We start from the raw sequence: 23041 nt of genomic DNA on the forward strand, positions 1-23041 counted from the left end.
GCACATTATGATGATGTCCTACCGAGTGGGCCCAGAGATACCTCTCCGTTTACACGGGGTGACAAATCCCAGTCTCGATTTGTGCCAACCCAACAGACACTTTCGGAGATACCTGTAGTGTACCTTTATAGCCACCCAGTTACGTTGTGACGTTTGGCACACTCAAAGCACTCCTACGGTATCCGGGAGTTGCACAATCTCATGGTCTAAGGAAATGATACTTGACATTAGAAAAGCTTTAGCATACGAACTACACGATCTTTGTGCTAGGCTTAGGATTGGGTCTTGTCCATCACATCATTCTCCTAATGATGTGATCCCGTTATCAACGACATCCAATGTCCATGGTCAGGAAACCGTAACCATCTATTGACCAACGAGCTAGTCAACTAGAGGCTTAGTAGGGACATGGTGTTGTCTATGTATCCACACATGTATCTAAGTTTCCTATCAATACAATTCTAGCATGGATAATAAACGATTATCATGAACAATGAAATATAATAATAATAAATAATTTATTATTGCCTCTAGGGCATATTTCCAACAGTCTCCCACTTGCACTAGAGTCAATAATCTAGTTCACATCGCCATGTGATTAACACTCACAGGTCACATCGCCATGTGACCAACATCCAAGAGTCTACTAGACTCAATGATCTAGTTCACATCACTATGTGATAAACACTCAAAGAGTTTTGGGTTTGATTATGTTATGCTTGTGAGAGAGGTTGTAGTCAACGGGTCTTGCCATATTCAGATCCCTATGTATTTCACAAAACTTTATATCGTAGATGCTGTTGCCACGTTCCACTTGGAGCTATTCCAAATTGTTGCTCCATTATACGTATCCGGTATCTCTACTCAGAGCTATCCAGATAGGTGTTGAGCTTGCATCAACGTAACTCTTTACGTCGAACTCTTTATCACCTCCATAACCGAGAAACATTTCCTTATTCCTCTAAGGATAATTTTGACCGCTATCTGGTGATCTACTCCTAGATCACCTTTGTACCCTCCTGCCAGACATGTGGCAAGGCACACATCAGGTGTGGTACTTCAGCATGGCATATCGTATAGAGCCTATGACAAAAGTATAGGGGACGACCTTCATCCTTTCTCTTTCTTATGCCGTGGTCAAGCTTTGAGTCTTACTCAACTTCACACCTTACAACTCAGGCAAGAACCCCTTCTTTGACTGATCTATTTTGGACTCCTTCAAAAATATGTCAAGGTGTGCGTTCTTTGAAAGTATCATCAGGCGTTTTGATCTATCTCTATAGATCTTGATGCCCAATATGTAAGCAGCTTTATCCAGGACTTCCTTTGAAAAACACTCTTCAAACAACCGTTTATGCTTTCCAGAAATTCTACATTATTTCGGATCTACAATATGTCATCCACATATACTTATCAGAAATGTTGTAGTGCTCCCACTCACTTTCTTGTAAATACAAGTTTCTAGCAAACATTGTATAAACCTAAAAGCTTTGATCACTCCATCAAAGCATATATTCCGACTCCGAGATGCTTGCTCTAGTCCATAGAAGGATTGCTGGAGCCAGCATACCTTTTAGCATCCTTAGGATCGACAAAACCTTTTATTGTATCACATACAACTTTTCTTATGAAAACTGGTAAGAAAACTTGTTTTGACATCCATCTGTAAGATTTCATAATCGAAAAATACAGCTAATGCAAACATGATTCCGACGGACTTAAGCATCGCTACGGGTGAGAAATTCTCATCGTAGTCAACTCCTTGAACTTGTGAAAAGACTCTTTCCCACAAGTAGAGCTTCATAGACGGCAACATTACCGCCTGTCGGGGAACGTTGCAGAAAACAAAAAAATTTCCTACGTTTTCACCAAGATCCATCTATGAGTTCATCTAGCAACGAGTGATCGGATGCATCTACATACCTTTGTAGATCGCGAGCGGAAGCGTTCAAAGAACGGCGATGAGGGAGTCGTACTCGTCGTGATTCAAATCACCGGAGATCCTAGCGCCGAACGGATGGCACCTCCGCGTTCAACACACGTACGGTCAGCGTGACGTCTCCTCCTTCTTGATCTAGCAAGGGGAAAGGAGAGGTTGATGAAGATCCAGCAGCACGACGACGTGGTGGTGGATGCAGCAGTCACCGCAGCAGGGCTTCGCCGTTCTTCTACGAGAGGGAGAGGTGTAGCAGGGGAGAGGGAGGCGCCAAGACTTCAGGGTGCGGCTGCCCTCCCTCCCTCCCTTTATATAGGCCCCCTAGGGGGGTGTGCCGGCCCTAGGAGATGGGATCTCCTAGGGGGGGCGGCGGCCAAGGGGGTGGAGTGCCCCCCAAGGCAAGTGGAGGCGCCCCCTCCCCTAGGGTTCCCAACCCTAGGCGCATGGGGGGCCCAAGGGGGGGCGCACCAGCCCACTATGGGCTGGTTCCCTCCCCACTTCAGCCCATGGGGCCCTCCGGGATGGGTGGCCCCACCACGGGTGGACCCCCGGGACCCTTCCGATGGTCCCGGTACAATACCGGTGACCCCGAAACTTTCCCGATGGCCGAAATAACACTTCATATATATAATTCTTCACCTCCGGACCATTCCGGAACTTCTCGTGACGTCCAGGATCTCATCCGGGACTCCGAACAACTTTCGGATTACTGCATACTCATATCTATATAACCCTAGCGTCACCGAACCTTAAGTGTGTAGACCCTACGGGTTCGGGAGACATGTAGACATGACCGAGACGACTCTCCGGTCAATAACCAACAGCGGGATCTGGATACCCATGTTGGCTCCCACATGCTCCTCGATGATCTCATCGGATGAACCACGATGTCGAGGATTCAAGCAACCCCGTATACAATTCCCTTTGTCAATCGGTATTTTACTTGCCCGAGATTCGATCGTCGGTATCCCAATACCTCGTTCAATCTCGTTACCGGCAAGTCACTTTACTCGTACCGTAATGCATGATCCCGTGACCAGACACTCGGTCACTTTGAGCTCATTATGATGATGCATTACCGAGTGGGCCCAGAGATACCTCTTCGTCATATGGAGTGACAAATCCCAGTCTTGATCCGTGTCAACCCAACAGATACTTTCGGAGATACCCATAGTATACCTTTATAGTCACCCAGTTACGTTGTGACGTTTGGTACACCCAAAGCACTCCTACGGTATCCGGGAGTTGCACGATCTCATGGTCTAAGGAAAAGATACTTGACATTGGAAAAACTCTAGCAAATGAACTATACAATCTTGTGCTATGTTTAGGATTGGGTCTTGTCCATCACATCATTCTCCTAATGATGTGATCCCATTATCAATGACATCCAATGTCCATAGTCAGGAAACCATGACTATCTGTTGATCAACGAGCTAGTCAACTAGAGGCTTACTAGGGACATGTTTGGTGTCTATGTATTCACACATGTATTACGATTTCCGGATAACACAATTATAGCATGAATAAAAGACAATTATCATGAACAAGGAAATATAATAACAATCCTTTTATTATTGCCTCTAGGGCATATTTCCAACAGTCTCCCACTTGCACTAGAGTCAATAATCTAGTTACATTGTGATGAATCGAACACCCATGGAATTCTGGTGTTGATCATGTTTTGCTCTAGGGAGAGGTTTAGTCAACGGATCTGCTACATTCAGGTCCGTATGTACTTTACAAATATCTATGTCTCCATCTTGAACATTTTCATGAATGGAGTTGAAGCGACGCTTGATATGCCTGGTCTTCTTGTGAAACCTGGGCTCCTTGGCAAGTGCAATAGCTCCAGTGTTGTCACAGAAGAGTTTGATCGGCCCCGGCGCATTGGGTATGACTCCTAGGTCGGTGATGAACTCCTTCACCCAAATTGCTTCATGCGCTGCCTCCGAGGCTGCCATGTACTCCGCTTCACATGTAGATCCCGCCACGACGCTCTGCTTGCAACTGCAACAGCTTACTGCCCCACCATTCAAAATATACACGTATCCGGTTTGTGACTTAGAGTCATCCAGATCTGTGTCGAAGCTAGCGTCGACGTAACCCCTTACGAGGAGCTCTTCGTCACCTCCATAAATGAGAAACATTTCCTTAGTCCTTTTCAGGTACTTCAGGATATTCTTGACCGTTGTCCAGTGTTCCTTGCCGGGATTACTTTGGTACCTACCTACCAAACTTATGGCAAGGTTTACATCAGGTCTGGTACACAGCATGACATATATAATAGACCCTATGGCTGAGGCATAGGGGATGACACTCATCTCTTCTATATCTTCTGCCGTGGTCGGACATTGAGCTGAGCTCAATTTCACACCTTGCAACACAGGCAAGAACCCCTTCTTAGACTGATCCATATTGAACTTCTTCAATATCTTATCAAGGTATGTGCTTTGTGAAAGACCTATGAGGCGTCTTGATCTATCCCTATAGATCTTGATGCCTATTATATAAGCAGCTTCTCCAAGGTCCTTCATTGAAAAACTCTTATTCAAGTAGGCCTTAATGCTGTCCAAAAGCACTATATCATTTCCCATCAAAAGTATGTCATCTACATATAATATGAGAAATACTACAGAGCTCCCACTCACTTTCTTGTAAACGCAGGCTTCTCCATAAGTCTGCATAAACCCAAACGCTTTGATCATCTCATCAAAGCGAATGTTCCAACTTCGAGATGCTTGCACCAGCCCATAAATCGAGCGTTGGAGCTTGCACACCTTGTCAGCATTCTTAGGATCGACAAAACCATCCGACTGCATCATATACAATTCTTCCTTAAGGAAACCATCAAGGAATGCCGTTTTGACGTCCATTTGCCATATCTCATAATCATAGAATGCGACAATTGCTAACATGATTCGGACGGACTTCAGCTTCGCTATGGGTGAGAAAGTCTCATCGTAGTCAACCCCTTGAACTTGTCGATAACCCTTAGCGACAAGCCGAGCTTTATAGATGGCCACATTTCCATCCGCGTCTGTCTTCTTCTTAAAGATCCATTTATTTTCTATGGCTCGCCGCTCAACGGGCAAGTCAGTCAAAGTCCATACTTCGTTTTCATACATGGATCCTATCTTGAATTTCATGGCTTCCAGCCATTTGTCGGAATCCGGGCCCGCCATCGCTTCTTCATAGTTCGAAGGTTCACCGTTGTCTAACAACATGATTTCCAAGACAGGGTTGCCGTACCACTCTTGTGCGGAACGTGTCCTTGTGGACCTACGAAGTTCAGTAGCAACTTGATCTGAAGTTTCATGATCATCATCATTAACTTCCTCTCTAGTCGGTGCAGGCACCTCAGGAACATTTTCTTGAGTTGCGCCACTTTCCGGTTCAAGAGGTAATACTTCATCAAGTTCTACTTTCCTCCCACTTACTTCTTTTGAGAGAAACTCCTTCTCTAGAAAGGATCCATTCTTGGCAACAAAGATCTTGACTTCGGATCTGAGGTAGAAGGTATACCCAATAGTTTCTTTAGGGTATCCTATGAAGACGCATTTTTTCGACTTGGGTTCGAGCTTTTCAGGTTGAAGTTTCTTGACATAAGCATCGCATCCCCAAACTTTTAGAAACGACAGCTTAGGTTTCTTCCCAAACCATAATTCATACGGTGTCGTCTCAACGGATTTCGACGGAGCCCTATTTAAAGTGAATGCGGCAGTCTCTAAAGCATAGCCCCAAAATGATAGCGGTAAATCGGTAAGAGACATCATTGATCGCACCATATCTAATAGAGTGCGATTACGACGTTCGGACACACCATTACGCTGAGGTGTTCCAGACGGCATGAGTTGTGAAACTATTCCACATTTTCTTAAGTGTGTGCCAAATTCGTGACTCAAGTATTCTCCCCCACGATCTGATCGCAAGAACTTCATTTTCCTGTCATGTTGATTCTCAACCTCACTCTGAAATTCCTTGAACTTTTCAAAGGTCTCAGACTTGTGTTTCATTAAATAGACATACCCATATCTACTCAAGTCATCAGTGAGGGTGAGAACATAACGATAGCCACCGCGAGCCTCAACACTCATTGGACCGCACACATCAGTATGTATGATTTCCAATAAGTTGGTTGCTCGCTCCATTGTTCCTGAGAACGGAGTCTTGGTCATTTTACCCATGAGGCATGGTTCACACGTGTCAAATGATTCGTAATCAAGAGACTCTAAAAGTCCATTTGCATGGAGCTTCTTCATGCGTTTGACACTTATGTGACCAAGGCGGCAGTGCCACAAGTATGTGGGACTATCATTATCAACCTTACATCTTTTGGTATTCACACTATGAATATGTGTAGCATTACGCTCGAGATTCATTAAGAATAAACCATTCACCATCGGAGCATGACCATAAAACATATCTCTCATATAAATAGAACAACCATTATTCTCGGATTTAAATGAGTAGCCATCTCGAATTAAACGAGATCCTGATACAATGTTCATGCTCAAAGCTGGCACTAAATAACAATTATTGAGATTTAAAACTAATCCCGTAGGTAAATGTAGAGGTAGCGTGCCGACGGCGATCACATCGACCTTGGAACCATTCCCGGCGCGCATCGTCACCTCGTCCTTCGCCAGTCTCCGCTTATTCCGTAGCTCCTGCTTTGAGTTACAAATGTGAGCAACTGCACCGGTATCAAATACCCAGGAGCTACTACGAGTACTGGTAAGGTACACATCAATTACATGTATATCACATATACCTTTCGTGATGCCGGCCTTCTTGTCCGCTAAGTATTTGGGGCAGTTCCGCTTCCAGTGACCACTTCCCTTGCAATAAAAGCACTCAGTCTCGGGCTTGGGTCCATTCTTTGGCTTCTTCCCGGCAGCTTGCTTACTGGGCGCGGCAACTCCCTTTCCATCCTTCTTGAAGTTCTTCTTACCCTTGCCTTTCTTGAACTTAGTGGTTTTATTCACCATCAACACTTGATGTTCCTTTTCGACTTCTACCTCTGCTGATTTCAGCATTGCAAATACTTCAGGAATGGTCTTTTCCATCCCCTGCATATTGAAGTTCATCACAAAGCTCTTGTAGCTCGGTGGAAGCGACTGAAGGATTCTGTCAATGACCGCGTCATCCGGGAGATTAACTCCCAGCTGAGTCAAGCGGTTATGTAACCCAGACATAGTGAGTATGTGCTCACTAGCAGAACTGTTTTCCTCCATCTTACAGCTGAAGAACTTGTGGGAGACTTCATATCTCTCGACCCGGGCATGAGCTTGAAAAACCATTTTCAGCTCTTCGAACATCTCATATGCTCGGTGTCTCTCAAAACGCTTTTGGAGCCCCGGCTCTAAGCTGTAAAGCATGCCGCACTGAACGAGGGAGTAATCATCGGTACGTGTCTGCGAAGCGTTCATAACGTCTTGTTCTGCAGGGAGAGCAGGTGCTTCACCTAGCGGTACTTGTAGGACATAATCTTTCTTGGCAGCTATGAGGATGATCCTCAGGTTCCGGACCCAGTCCGTATAGTTGCTGCCATTGTCTTTCAGCTTGGTTTTCTCTAGGAACGCGTTGAAGTTGAGGACAACGTTGGCCATTTGATCTACAATACATGTTGAAAAATTTCAGACTAAGTTCATGATAATTAAGTTCATCTAATCAAATTATTCAATGAACTCCCACTTAGATAGACATCCCTCCAGTCATCTAAGTATAACATGATCCGAGTTGAATAGGCCTTGTCCGATCATCACGTGAGACGGACTAGTCAACATCGGTGAACATCTTCATGTTGATCGTATCTTCTATACGACTCATGCTCGACCTTTCGGTCTTCTGTGTTCCAAGGCCATGTCTGTACATGCTAGGCTCGTCAAGTCAACCTAAGTGTTTGCATGTGTAAATCTGTCTTACACCCGTTGTATGTGAACGTTGGAATCTATCACACCCGATCATCAAGCGGTGCTTCGAAACAACGAACTGTCGCAACGGCGCACAGTTAGGGGAAACACTTTCTTGAAATTATTATGAGGGATCATCTTATTTACTACCGTCGTTCTAAGTAAACAAGATGCAAAAACATGATAAATATCCCATGCAATCAAATAATAGTGACATGATATGGCCAATATCATATAACTCCTGTGATCTCCATCTTGGGGCTCCATGATCATCTTGTCACCGGCATGACACCATGATCTCCATCATCGTGTCTCCATGAAGTTGCTCGCCAACTATTACTTCTACTATTATGGCTAACACGTTTAGCAATAAGTAAAGTAATTTACATGGCGTTTCTCAATGACACGCAGGTCATACAAAAAATAAAGACAACTCCTATGGCTCCTGCCGGTTGTCATACTCATCGACATGCAAGTCGTGATTCCTATTACAAGAACATGATCTCATGCATCACATATATCATTTATCATTCATCACAACTTTGGCCATATCACTTCACAAAACACTTGCTGCAAAAACAAGTTAGACGTCCTCTAATTGTTGTTGCAAGTTTTACATGGCTGCAAGAGGGCTCTAGCAAGAACGTTTTCTTACCTACGTTAAAGCCACAACGTGATTTGTCAATTTCTATTTACCCTTCATAAGGACCCTTTTCGTCGAATCCGCTCCAACTAAAGTGGGAGAGACAGACACCCGCCAGCCACCTTATGCAACTAGTGCATGTCAATCGGTGGAACCGGTCTCACGTAAGCGTACGTGTAAGGTTGGTCCGAGCCGCTTCATCCCACAATACCGCTGAAGCAAAATAAGACTAGTAGCGGCAAGAAAGTTGACAACATCTACGCCCACAACAAATTGTGTTCTACCCATGCAAAGAGAACTACGCATAGACCTAGCTCTGATACCACTGCTGGGGAACGTTGCAGAAAACAAAAAAATTCCCTACGTTTTCACCAAGATCCATCTATGAGTTCATCTAGAAACGAGTGATCGGATGCATCTACATACCTTTGTAGATCGCGAGCGGAAGCGTTCAAAGAACGGGGATGAGGGAGTCGTACTCGTCGTGATCCAAATCACCGGAGATCCTAGCGCCGAACGGATGGCACCTCCATGTTCAACACACGTACGGTCAGCGTGACGTCTCCTCCTTCTTGATCCAGCAAGGGGGAAGGAGAGGTTGATGAAGATCCAGCAGCACGACGGCGCGGTGGTGGATGCAGCAGTCACCGCAGCAGGGCTTCGCCGTTCTTCTACGAGAGGGAGAGGTGTAGCAGGGGAGAGGGAGGCGCCAAGACTTCAGGGTGCGGTTGCCCTCCCTCCCCCCCTTTATATAGGCCCCCTAGGGGGGTGCGCCGGCCCTAGGAGATGGGATCTCCTAGGGGGCGGCGGCCAAGGGGGTGGAGTGCCCCCCAAGGCAAGTGGAGGCGCCCCCTCCCCTAGGGTTCCCAACCCTAGGCGCATGGGGGGCCCAAGGGGGGGCGCACCAGCCCACTATGGGCTGGTTCCCTCCCCACTTCAGCCCATGGGGCCCTTCGGGATGGGTGGCCCCACCCGGTGGACCCCCAGGACCCTTCTGATGGTCCCGGTACAATACCGGTGACCCCAAAACTTTCCCGATGGCCGAAATAACACTTCCTATATATAATTCTTCACCGCTGGACCATTCCTAAACTTCTCGTGACGTCCAGGATCTCATCCAGGACTCCGAACAACTTTCGGATTACTGCATACTCATATCTATACAACCCTAGCGTCACCGAACCTTAAGTGTGTAGACCCTACGGGTTCGGGAGACATGTAGACATGACCGAGACGAATCTCTCGTCAATAACCAACAGCAGGATCTGGATACCCATGTTGGCTCCCACATGCTCCTCGATGATCTCATCGGATGAACCACGATGTCGAGGATTCAAGCAACCCCGTATACAATTCCCTTTGTCAATCGGTATTTTACTTGCCCGAGATTCGATCGTCGGTATCCCAATACCTCGTTCAATCTCGTTACCGGCAAGTCACTTTACTCGTACCGTAATGCATGATCCCGTGACCAGACACTTGGTCACTTTGAGCTCATTATGATGATGCATTACCGAGTGGGCCCAAAGATACCTCTCCGTCATATGGAGTGACAAATCCCAGTCTTGATCCGTGTCAACCCAACAGATACTTTCGGAGATACCCGTAGTATACCTTTATAGTCACCTAGTTACATTGTGACGTTTGGTACACCCAAAGCACTCCTACGGTATCCAGGAGTTGCACGATCTCATGGTCTAAGGAAAAGATACTTGACATTGGAAAAACTCTAGCAAACGAACTATACGATCTTGTGCTATGTTTAGGATTGGGTCTTGTCCATCACATCATTCTCCTAATGATGTGATCCCGTTATCAATGACATCCAATGTCCATAGTCAGGAAACCATGACTATTTGTTGATCAACGAGCTAGTCAACTTGAGGCTTACTAGGGACATGTTTGGTGTCTATGTATTCACACATGTATTACGATTTCCGGATAACACAATTATAGCATGAATAAAAGACAATTATCATGAACAAGGAAATATAATAACAATCCTTTTATTATTGCCTCTAGGGCATATTTCCAACACCACCCACGTCCGTCTTCTTCTTAAAGATCTATTTATCTTAATGGCTTGCCGATCATCGGGCAAGTCCACCAAAGTCCATACTTTGTTCTAATACATGGATCCTATCTCGGATTTCATGGCTTCTAACCATTTGTCGGAATACGGGCCCACCATCGCTTCTCCATAGATCGTAGGTTCATTGTTGTCTAACAACATGATGTCTAAGACAGGATTACCATACCACTTAGGAGTAGTACGTATCCTTGTCGACCTACGAGGTTCAATAGCAACTTGATCTGCAGCTTCATGATCACTATCATTAAATTCCTATTCAACAGATGTAGGTGCCACAGAAAACATCTTTCTGTGTTGCATCATTCTCTGGTTGAAATAAAGGTTTGACAACCTCATCAAGTTCTATCTTCCTCCTACTCAATTCTTTCGAGAGAAACTCCTTCTCGAGAAAGGACCCGTTCTTAGCGACAAACAATTTGCCCTTGGATCTAAGATAGAAAGTATACCCAACTGTCACCTTTGGGTATCCTATGAAGATGTGTTTGTCCGCTTTGGGTTCGAGCTTCTCCGGCTGAAGCCTTAAGCATCGCAGCCCCAAACATTAAGAAACGACAACTTTGGTTTCTTGCCAAACCAATGTTCATACGACGTCGTCTCAACGGACTTAGATGGTGTCCTATCTAAAGTGAATGCAGTTGTCTCTAACGCATAACCTCAAAATGAAAATGGTAGATTGATATGAGACATCATAGATCGCACCATATCTCATAGGGTTCGATTACGACGTCCGGACACACCATTACCTTGTGGTGTTCCAGGTGGCTTCAATTGTGAAACAATTCCACAATGTCTTAAGTGTTCGCCAAACTCATAACTCAGATATTCTCATTGATCAGATCGTAGGAATTTGATCTTCTTGTTATGATGATTCTTAACTTCACTCTGAAATCGCTTGAACTTTTCAAACGTTTTAGACTTGTGCTTCATTAAGTAAATATACCTATATCTACTCAAATCGTCAGTGAAGATGAGAAAATAGCGATATCCACCGCACGCTTCAATTCTCATTGGATCACACGCATCAGCATGTATGATTTCCAACAAGTCGCTTGCCCGTTTCATTGTACCTGATAACGGGGTCTTAGTCATCCTGCCCATGAGGCAAGGCTCGCATGTGTCAAGTGATTCAAAATCAAGTGACTCCAAACATCCATCGACATGGAGTTTCTTCATGCATCTTACGCCAATATGACTTAAGCGGCAGTGCCACGAGAAAGTGGTACTATCATTATTAACTCTACATCTTTTGGCGTGAACATGTGTATTACCACGACCGAGATTCAATGAACCATTCACATAGGGTGCATGACCATGAAAGGTATCATTCATGTAAACAGAATAACCATTATTCTCTAACTTAAATGAATGACCGTATTGCAATGAACATGATCTAATCATATTCATCCTCAACATAGACACCTGATAACATTTATCTAGGTTCAATACTAATCCCGAAGGCAGATGGAGCGTGCGATGGTGATCTCATCAACTTTGGAAACACTTCCAACACACATCGTCACCTCGCCCTTAGCCAGTCTCCGTTTAGTCCGTAGCTTTTGCTTCAAGTCATCAGTAATAGCAACTGAATCGGTATCCAATACCCAGGTGCTACCAGGAGTACTAGCGAGGTACACATTAATAACACGTATATACTTTGTTGAAGTTGCCAGCCTTCTTATCTACCATGCATTTGGGGTAATTCCGCTACCAGTGACCGTTCCCCTTACAATAGAAGCACTTAGTCTCGGGTTTGGGTTCAACCTTGGGTTCCTTCACTGGAGCGGCAACTGGTTTGCCATCCATCAAGTTTTCCTTCTAGGCCTTGCCCTTCTTGAAACCAGTGGTCTTGTTAAACCATCAACACTTGATGCTCCTTCTTGATTTCTACCTATTGCGGTCTTAAGCACCGCGAACAGCTCCGGGATCAACTCCATCCCTTGCATGTCACAGTTCATCACGAAGATCTAGTAGCTTAGTGATAGTGGCTAGAGAACTCTATCAATCACCATCTTATCTGGAAGTTTAACTCCCACTTGATTTAAGTGATTGTAGCACCCAGACATTCTGAGCACATGCTCACTAGCTGAGCTATTCTCCTCCATCTTGTTGGCAAAAGAACTTGTCAGAGGTCTCACACCTCTCAACACGGGCATGAGCCTGAAATCCCAATTTCAGCTCTTGGAACATCCCATATGTCTTATGGCATTCAAACCGTCATTCGAATCCCGATTCTAAGCCGTAAAGTATGGTGCACTAAACTATCAAGTAGTCATCAGGATGTGTCCGTCAAGTGTTCACAACATCCACAGACGACGTTGTAGGGGTTTGCACATCGAGCGGTGCATCAAAGACGTAAGCCTTCTGTGTAGCAGTGAGGACACTCCTCGGACTACGGACCTAGTCCGCATTAGTGCTTACAATATCTTTCAACTTGGTCTTTCTCTAGGAACGTATTGAAATAGGGAGCTACAACGTGAGCTATTTATCTACAACATATTTGCAAAGACAATTTAGACTATGTTCATGATAATTGAGTTCATTTAATGAACTCTCACTCAGATAGACATCCCTCTAGTCATCTAAGTGAAACATGATCCAAGTCAACTAGGCTGTGTCCGATCATCACGTGAGACGGACTAGTCAACATCGGTGAACATCTTCATGTTGATCGTATCTTCTATACGAATCATGCTCGACCTTTCGGTCTTCCGTGTTCCGAGGCCATGTCTGTACATGCTAGGCTCGTCAAGTCAACCTAAGTGTTTTTGTTGTGTAAATCTGGCTTACACCCGTTGTATTCGAACGTTAAAATCTATCACACCCGATCATCACGTGGTGCTTCGAAACAACGAACCTTCGCAACGGTGCACAGTTAGGGGGAACACTTTTCTTGAAATTTTAGTGAGGGATCATCTTATTTAAGCTACCGTCGTTCTAAGCAAATAAGATGTAAAACATGATAAACATCACATGCAATCAAATAGTGACATGATATGGCCTATATCATTTTGCTCCTTTTGATCTCCATCTTCGGGGCTCCATGATCATCGTTGTCACCGGCATGACACCATGATCTCCATCATCGTGTCTTCTTGAAGTTGTCTCGTCATCTATTACTTCTACTACTATGGCTAACCTTTAGCAATGAAGTAAAGTAATTACATGACGTTTATGTTGACACGCAGGTCATAAATAAATTAAGACAACTCCTATGGCTCCTGCCGGTTGTCATACTCATCGACATGCAAGTCGTGATTCCTATTACAAGAACATGATCAATCTCATACATCACATATATCGTTCATCACATCCTTTTGGCCATATCACATCACAAGGCATATGCTGCAAAAACAAGTTAGACGTCCTCTAATTGTTGTTGCAAGTTTTTACATGGCTGCTATAGGTTTCTAGCAAGAACGTTTCTTACCTACGCGAAAACCACAACGTGATATGCCAATTTCTATTTACCCTTCATAAGGACCCTTTTCATCGAATCCGATCCGACTAAAGTGGGAGAGACAGACACCCGCTAGCCACTTTATGCACCTAGTGCATGTCAGTCGGTGGAACCAGTCTCACGTAAGAGTACGTGTAAGGTCGGTCCGGGCCGCTTCATCCCACGATGCCGCCGAATCAAGATAAGACTAGTAACGGCAAGTAAATTGACAAAATCGACGCCCACAACTGCTTTGTGTTCTACTCGTGCATAGAAACTACGCATAAACCTAGCTCATGATGCCACTGATGGGGAACGTAGCATAAATTCAAAATTTTCTACGCATCACCAAGATCAATCTATGGAGTAATCTAGCAACGAGGGGAAGGAGAGTGCATCTACATACCCTTGTAGATCGCTAAGCGGAAGCGTTCAAGTGAACGGGGTTGATGGAGTCGTACTCATCGTGATCCAAATCATCGATGATCCTAGTGCCGAACGGACGGCACCTCCGTGTTCAACACACGTACAGCCCGGTGACGTCTCCTACGCCTTGATCCAGCAAGGGGAGAAGGAGAGGTTGGGGAAGACTCCATCCAGCAGCAGCACGACGGCGTGGTGGTGGTGGAGGAGCGTGGCACTCCAGCAGGGCTTCGCCAAGCACCGCAAGAGACGAGGAGGGAGAGGGGTAGGGCTGCGCCAAGAAGGAGATGTTCTCGTGTGTTGGGCTGCCCCTTTGCTCAAGTACATATAGGGGGAGGGGAGGGGCTGCGCCCCCACCTAGGGTTCCCTCCCTAGGGGTGGCGGCAGCCCCCAGATCCCATCTGGGAGGCGGCCAAGGTGGAGAGAGAGGGGGGCGCACCTAGGGTGGGCCTTAGGGCCTATCTGCGCCTAGGGTTTGCCCCCTCTCCTCTTGAGGACGCCTTGGGCCTTGGTGGGAGGCGCCCCAGCCCACCTAGGGGCTGGTCCCTTCCCATTATTGGCCCATGTAAGCCTCCGGGGCTGGTGGCCCCACCTGGTGGACCCCCGGACCCCTCCGGTGGTCCCGGTACACTACCAGTGATGCCCGGAACACTTCCGGTGGCCAAAACCATACTTCCTATATATCAATCTTTACCTTCGGACCATTCCGGAACTCCTCGTGACGTCTGGGATCTCATCCGGGACTCCGAACAACATTCGGTAACCGCATACATACTTTCCCTATAACCCTAGCATCACCGAACCTTAAGTGTGTAGACCCTACGGGTTCGTGAGTCATGCAGACATGGCCGAGACAACTCTCCGGTCAATAACCAACATCGGGATCTAGATACCCATGTTGGCTCCCACATGCTCCACGATGATCTCATCGGATGAACCACGATGTCAAGGACTTAATCAATCCCGTATACAATTCCCTTTGTCCAGCGGTATTGTATTTGCCCGAGATTCGATCGTCGGTATCCCGATACCTTGTTCAATCTCGTTACCGGCAAGTCTCTTTACTCGTTTCGTAACACATCATCCCGTGATCAACTCCTTGGTCACATTGTACACATTATGATGATGTCCTCCCGAGTGGTCCCAGAGATACCTCTCCGTTTACACGGGGTGACAAATCCCAGTCTCGATTCGTGCCAACCCAACAGACACTTTCGGAGATACCTGTAGTGTACCTTTATAGCCACCCAGTTACGTTGTGACGTTTGGCACACCCAGAGCACTCCTACGGTATCCGGGAGTTGCACAATCTCATGGTCTAAGGAAATGATACTTGACATTAGAAAAGCTTTAGCATACGAACTACACGATCTTTGTGCTAGGCTTAGGATTGGGTCTTGTCCATCACATCATTCTCCTAATGATGTGATCCCGTTATCAACGACATCCAATATTCATGGTCAGGAAACCGTAACCATCTATTGACCAACGAGCTAGTCAACTAGAGGCTTACTAGGGGCATGGTGTTGTCTATGTATCCACACATGTATCTGAGTTTCCTATCAATACAATTCTAGCATGGATAATAAACGATTATCATGAACAATGAAATATAATAATAATAACTAATTTATTATTGCCTCTAGGGCATATTTCCAACAATAACATATTGTTTTCAATCTTAAAGTAAGGACTTTGTGAAAGTGTCTTAACTACTTTCTTTATCAACTTCATAAACTAGGAGTCTTTTTTTTATGCTATAGCATTGGCATCATACATTTTGTTTTAACTAAAAAGACATTTTTCAACAAGAATAATGAAAAAAAATCCAGGTATATTTTCTCGGATATATATATCGTCTGATATATCACTCGATATGTTGAAGCCAAACCGATACGAAATGGATATACGGCATTTTTAACCTTTGTACAGTGATTGATTCTCAACCCAAACGAAAGTGCAGTTGATCTGCCATTGCCTTTTTCTTTCCAACAAAATTAGTACTCCTGCCATTATAAAGAACAATACAAAGCTAAAATGCACCATAGATGATGGATCACACTAATGATAATGGATCACCCTGCTATTTTTATTCTTTCTCTGGTACATTGTTCACCGGCTCTGCATAGTCTGGAATGACACGAGTTGGAGGGTCAACGGACTCTCCTGCGTAGAAAATAGTATTACTTTGATTGGCCACAGGAAGATATCCATCGGGTTGACACACGCATTGATTACAAATACCATGGGCCAGTTCATCCTTTTTCTTTAGAAGAATTGAGGTTTCCAATCCACCTGGGTATCCAAATTATTTCCGCAGAAGAAGCATCCCTTTCTCCTCCTGAATCAGCGGATACGATGCCAAGGCACGGAAATGCGGAACAGTACAGTGCACCAGCACGCAATTATAGACTAGAAAAACGCATCATGTCATCACAAGATGAGATATATCATCAGAGACATGGACGGCAGATCGAGTTATTAAGCCCGTGAAAATCGCGTCAGATTTGACGCCGTAACAGCGACCGCCTCGCGGTAACAAGGCCCGTGAAGGATCGAATCGAATCAGATTACTACTACTATTTGAAGTGGTGGTGCTAGCCGGCTAGTCGTGGTGGCAGTGCTAGCAGGCACGGATTCCCAGCGATCCTGCGTTCGAGAAGACGGATCGTTCGTCCGCCTTTCCTCGCAACGGCCGGGTTAATAATTGGGGCGCGCACCATGAGTCCATGAGCGAGCGAGCGTGGTCACTGACCTCCTCACGTAGCAGCAGCAGTGAGGAGTCATCACGCGACTCACAGGCAAGCCGTGTTGTGCTGGTCATTGCCGCCGCGATCTGCGTCGCGCACCGCTCGTACCGGCAGCATCACTGCCTTGTCCCGACGGGGTGATCCAATTGAATGCCGATACGGGGGGGCTCTTTATGGGCCGTGCATGCGGACGTCGTACGTACGTACTCGATCACCGGACCGCAGTGGTACTCCTGTACCGGGGGTACCGGTGTCGAGTGGTTTGGACGGCCTAATTTACTTCACTTTACATTACAATCACAAACCTGATCAGGGATCCACTCGCTCCGGGCGCGAATTTATGTCACGGCGCCCTCCACGGGCCTGTACCGCATCAGCTTTGTTCGTTGGCCTCCAATCGCGGGACGTAAAACAACAGCGGTGGAGATACGTGAAGATCGCCGGGATAGCAGCGGCGATGGCTTTCCTTTTTGGCCAAAGTAAAAGGGGCGGTAAACAAACGGCCGGACCGGACGCTGCGTGGCCACTAGCGCGGCGGCCATAACGGACGGGGAGGAGGGAGGAGGCGCCCGTGCCGTGCCTGCCAGCCCAGCCCCACTTTCCAACAGAAAAAACACGAGGGCCCGCCACCCGCGGCTATCACTACGCGGGGACAGCGCCGTGCGCGGCAATTTTCAACCGCTCGGGCCGCGCGTGCCTGCCTGCGCCTGGTGCCGTTGCCGGCCTGCAGTGCGCGGCCGCTCATGCCGCCGACCGCCGCCGTGCCGGTGCCCGATTTCCGTTGCTTTTTTCTTTCTGACGCCGCTGCCCTGCGACTCTCGCGCGTGCCTCTCCACTCTTCGCCCGCCTGCCTGTAATGTAAAGAAATATAACAGCCAACCGAGGGGCCACGCCGACGTTGGTGCCGCCCACGCCGAAACGGCCGAATCATCAAGCACGGCACAGGACGCGCACTCCTCCTAACCCCCGCCGATGCCGGTGCCGTTGCCGGTGCGGTGCAGACATGTCACGCTTTGCGCGGGATTTCAGCAACAATGCGGGCCACGCCTCGCATCGAATGGACGCCAACGCCATACGAGTACCGCAGTGGTTGCGATCACTTGCAGTTTGGTACGATTATCTAGTCTGATACCACTCCGCTAATTCGTCATTTCGGTTTGAAGAGAGCATCACAAGCAACCCTCCTACAGTACAGCACAGCATTACCAGCAGTAATGATCGGCGAACCTTTGCACTTGACGGGCCGGGTAGTATTAACAATGAACTTATATCAATTGAATTCTCCTAGAGGACACGGCGAGGGGTAAATCCTCGGCAGTAAAAAAGGATTAAGAAAAACTATGAACAAAAGCTCGAAGAAAGAAAGAAAGAATCTAAGTTTCCATTTTAGGACTATTTTTCCATTCTCCGGAATAAGCTATGGCGCCTTTCGCATTGCTCGGACACGGGATGGCCCCGAGGCCGGCTCTGTCAACACAGGATGGCCTCCACGCTGCCGGTCCTCACGCAATGGCATACAGGGCACGCCATGGCCACGTCCATGTCGCCGGCGGCGAAGCAGTCACGGCACAGGCTCAGATGTCTGCACGGCAGGAGCACCACCGTGGCCGCCCCGAGGTGGCAGCCGTGGCACCCGCGGTCAGGCCCGGCGCGGCGAGGGTCTACGTACGCCGACGAGCACGATTCGGCCGGGCCGGCGTCGCCGCCGCCCAGCTCCTCGCAGGATGCCCGCGCCGCGGAGGCGGCCTGCTGGAGCTGCGCGTGAAGGCCCACCGCGGTGGCCTGCTCCGAGAGCGCCTTGGCCTGCCACGCCGCCGCCTCGTTGCGTAGCCGCGCGAGCCGCTCCTCCAGTTCGGCGCCGCGCCGCGCCTCGCGCTCCGCCTCCAGCGCCTTCTCCCGTAGCCGGCGCGAGGCCGACTTGTCCGCCGCCACCAGAAGTGCCCGGTTGTGGTGGCGCATCCGATCGGCGATGGCCCGCCGGAGCTGCTCGCCCTGGTCGATAACGCACGGGCACGTGAGGCCAAGAAACGGGCGCGCAGCTACAATCGGACTGTCGTGGCATGGCCGGAGCCAAGATGAATTACCTGGTCCCGGACGAATTTGTCGAGCTCGTCGCCGTGCTGCTTCATCTGTCCGGCGAACTCATCGGAGAAGGGAACGAGCGGCGACGACGAGGACGGGTAACACAAGGAATTAATCTGTCTCTGCTGCTGCTCATCCAATGCCAGGCGGAGGCCCGTGGACACGCGCGTCACAGAGGCAGGGGCAGGGGACGGGGACGCCGCGACCCTGCTGCTGTGGAGCTGCGCCATGTTCAAAAAGGGCGCCGAGTGCTGCGCGAACAGGCCGATGTACTCCTCCTTGGCCGGCGGCGGCGGCGCCATGGCCTCCCTGGCGCGCTTCCTCCGATTCCCACTGGCTGCAAGAAACCGAACCAAGCCATGTCACAATCCGCGAACGGGCGCGCGGCCAATCAATCGGCGGCATCGGGCTGTCGAGGCAGGCAAACGCACCTCCGCCACTGGCAAAATAGACCGCCGGCGAGAGTCCGGCGAGCTGCTGCGGATGCTGCTGGTGTTGCTGCTGATGCTGCTGCTTGGGCAGGTCCATGTCCGCCCTCTCCGGGTCACCTCTGTAAAGGAGACGAAGCCATGAGATCACCCGAAAGCCAAACCAGACGAACAGCTGCAGTGGGGGAAGACGCGAGAGGGGGCGGGACGTGAGGAGGCGCACCTATCGTGGAAGAGGAGATTGGAGGGGTACTGGGCCTGCACAGCCATTGTTATGTTAAGGAGGAGGGGGCGAGGAGAAGAAACGGACGACGGGCGGTGACGGGGAAGAAAACTTCCACTCGTGGTTTTAATAGGAGCCTGAGCGTGAGCCCGAGCGCGAGCGTGGGCGTGAGCCGAGTCCAATTCCGCGCACCCACTTCGCACGCTCCCCTTAAAACCTCTCACATGGAACGGAACGGGACGCGGACGGGGAAACAAACGGAAAACGTGGGCAGCCTAAAATTACTCGCGGGGTTAAAAGATAGAATTTTTTTTTTGAGCATGGTTAAAAGATAGATTTGGATTGCGGGCGTTCGGGGGGTTAAAATTAGGGGAAGAATCCCAGGGGATGGAGGATTTTCTTGACGTCAATGCAGGGGATTAAAATGGGGTGGTGGTTTTGGTTACGGAGCCTCTGCTTCGCGATAATGATGGCCTAGGCGTTTCTTCCTTTGGCAGGGGAGCGGTTGGAGCAAAGAGATCACCCCTTCCATGCTTTGCATCCAATCTTTCGAATTTTGGATTACTCGTCCATGCTTTGGGTTTGGTATTTGTTAGCAGGTGTTTATGAAAAGATTGCCCCCACTGTGTCCATAAACGTAGTGTCTAATGCGTATTTCGAGATCTATGTTGACCATCGATAAGATCAGTAATGTATGTGTTATGGAAATAATATCATCAGAAACTCCTTTCAAATACGAATTCGTTTGTGTACTTTTTTGAAGTGCATGTCATATATTATGAAGTGATGGTTAAAGGGGCATCCTTGAAAAGGTGATGGTTAGTCTGTCTAGGGCACATCTAGATGTGCCCAAATTATTGCACATCTAGGTGACTCAATCAAGCTACTCCCTCCGTTTCAGTTTACAAGTCCTACGCGTATGCCTAGGTTGCCAATTTTATCACCCTAATATAAACTATATAACACAAAAATTATACAGTTTGAAAATAGAACATCTGAAGTTTATGTTGGTATATTTTTTGTAATATATGACTTGTACTAGGTTGGTCAAATTGACGACATAGGGGTACGTGCACGGCCTGTAAACTGAGAAGTAAAAAGAATAATAAAAAACTTGCACGAATCTTAGCGTAAAATCAATGACATCGAACTTAGATGTGCAATACTTAGAACACATCTAGATGTGCTTTAGCAAAACTGTTAAAGTAAATTCGCAAAAAAAAATGATGGTTGAAGTAAATCTCAAAATAGTATTGTGCCTTATATTTCTAGATGGAGGGATCACAAACTTTGTCCACATATCAATGGTTTAGATCCTAGCTTCAAGCTGCAATATACAAAGTCTTTTTTTGGGGGGGGGAATGCAATATACAAAATATAAAAGGCAATCCTTTTTAGACAATAATCGAATGTGAATATTAGCTCGTGTGTTACAAATGAAGGGCTACTCAATGGTTGTATGCGATCCATCCTACTACACAAGAATATGAATCGGTTATTTGTCTTTGAGAAGAGGCTCCAACAAAAACTAATTCTGTATAATACACAAGTACTCCCTCCGTCCAGAAATACTTGTCGAAAAAAGGATGAATCTAAACGTATTTTAGTTATAGATACATCCAATTTTATCCATTTCTCCGGCAAGTATTTCGGGACGGAGCGAGTATAATTTTGGACCATTATAAATTTTCTGATGACATGATGTACTCACATGTATATGCGTCGTGGCTTCAATTCTGCCTTTTTTTCTTGGTTGAGAACTGCTTTTGGAGCAAAGCCAACAATCCTACGATGCTTTTCTCCGCCACTTGTGAAAATTATGGCACCAAATGCGGCTTCTTTCGTGAAATGCATCTTTTCTTCCGCTTTGATGCACTGTCTTTTTCTTGTTGAACTGTGACTTAGACGTGGGCAGCTACACGAGACATGAAGAAAAGATGGATGGTTAAGAGCAAGTGTGCGAGATAAACTTCTGGATGCGACAACTAAATTTGTGTGAGAGAGAAAACCGTGAGTGTAGGTAGAACATGCGAGAAACGCATGTTTTAAATATTTCGTGTTAGGAACCAACGTAGGTGATATGTCATGGCTTATGTAGAAGGACTAGGGTGTAGGGTTGATGATGTAAAAAAAAAGTGATCTAGAATATGCAGTCCGTATCTAATTGTTCAGAACATATACATGGACCAATTATTTATATTTGGTGGTAAAGTAACATACCATAAACGATCAAATCAAGAAAAGTGAAACTACTAGCCAGAAATTTCCAACCTGCTAAAGGTGTTCAAACTTTAAATTTTCAGCCAGTGTTGTTTATGGTATTTAGTGTGTCATGGCTGAATTAATAGTACGAGTGTCTCAACCAATACCATGCGACAAGGAACCCCCAGCCATTTTCAGGCCATCAAACTATTCGATGTTCGCGGAAATGCGTAGTATATTTGGAACGAATGAAATAAACATGCAACATCCAGAATTTTTGATCGTGAAGGCGCCTTCACAGCTGTTAGGTATATGTCCAGCGGAGAACTTCTAGTGTAAACTGAGAACCAAGCAACCCGGCGTTCGTTCGTGTTCCTTCTCCCTGGCGGATAGCGTGCACAAATACAGGGCAGCACTCAGCCGTTGAATCTTCAGCGTCGCCTCATTTTCAGGTACGTGTTGTTGATAAGGAGGAAAAGAAAGTGAGAGAAAACTGGTGCCTTGTTCTAGAGCGGTACAGGCGTTGCTTGGTTTTATTGGAGGCATTTCTTTGACGAAACCATCTTTCATTTTCATGACTTTCATTGTCTCGGAGAAAAATTTAAAAGTTGGAACGGAAACGAGTAGGGGGAGAGACCGAGGCATGCGTCCAATCTACTGTACTTTTGAGTCGTTGCCAAATGCTTTGGTTCGGATCGTGGGATTCCCTGGTGAAAAATGACAAACTGGCAGAGAAAATGATGTAGTAGAATTTACCTCCTCCTTGGTTTAACCAGAGCATTTGACAAGCGCGCGCCCGGGAGCAGGACATTTGTTGCGCTACACTTCCTTCCATGTTTTGTCACCGCCAATAATTCTGCGGGTTATGGTTCGGTCTTGGCTTAGTATTCTAATCGGATAATACCAAAGTG

General features: G+C 46.9%; 1 protein-coding gene across 1 annotated transcript; it reads right to left on the reverse strand.

Moving 5' to 3' along the window:
* Positions 1-18410: 18410 nt before the first annotated feature.
* On the reverse strand, positions 18411-20121 carry LOC125514170 (BOI-related E3 ubiquitin-protein ligase 1). Its single transcript, XM_048679444.2, has 4 exons — positions 19929-20121; positions 19709-19827; positions 19280-19614; positions 18411-19187 (listed from the first exon to the last, which is right to left on the reverse strand). Exons 1-4 carry the CDS (start codon positions 19973-19975, stop codon positions 18666-18668), a joined length of 1023 nt encoding a protein of 340 aa, XP_048535401.1. The 5' UTR covers positions 19976-20121; the 3' UTR covers positions 18411-18665.
* Positions 20122-23041: the final 2920 nt, after the last annotated feature.

The sequence above is a fragment of the Triticum urartu genome, chromosome 6A, assembly GCF_056163025.1.
Source record: "Triticum urartu cultivar PI428250 chromosome 6A, HENAU_Tu73, whole genome shotgun sequence".
In the NCBI taxonomy this organism is placed as follows: domain Eukaryota; kingdom Viridiplantae; phylum Streptophyta; class Magnoliopsida; order Poales; family Poaceae; genus Triticum; species Triticum urartu.

Bases quoted from the DNA above. Each gene is read 5' to 3' on its own strand.
- LOC125514170 (XM_048679444.2), bottom strand. From the start codon at position 19,975: ATGGCTGTGCAGGCCCAGTACCCCTCCAATCTCCTCTTCCACGATAG. The intron at 19,615-19,708 runs GTGCGTTTGCCT...GGTTTCTTGCAG, and splicing joins CTATTTTGCCAGTGGCGGAG to CCAGTGGGAATCGGAGGAAG. The intron at 19,188-19,279 runs GTAATTCATCTT...GTTATCGACCAG, and splicing joins ACAAATTCGTCCGGGACCAG to GGCGAGCAGCTCCGGCGGGC.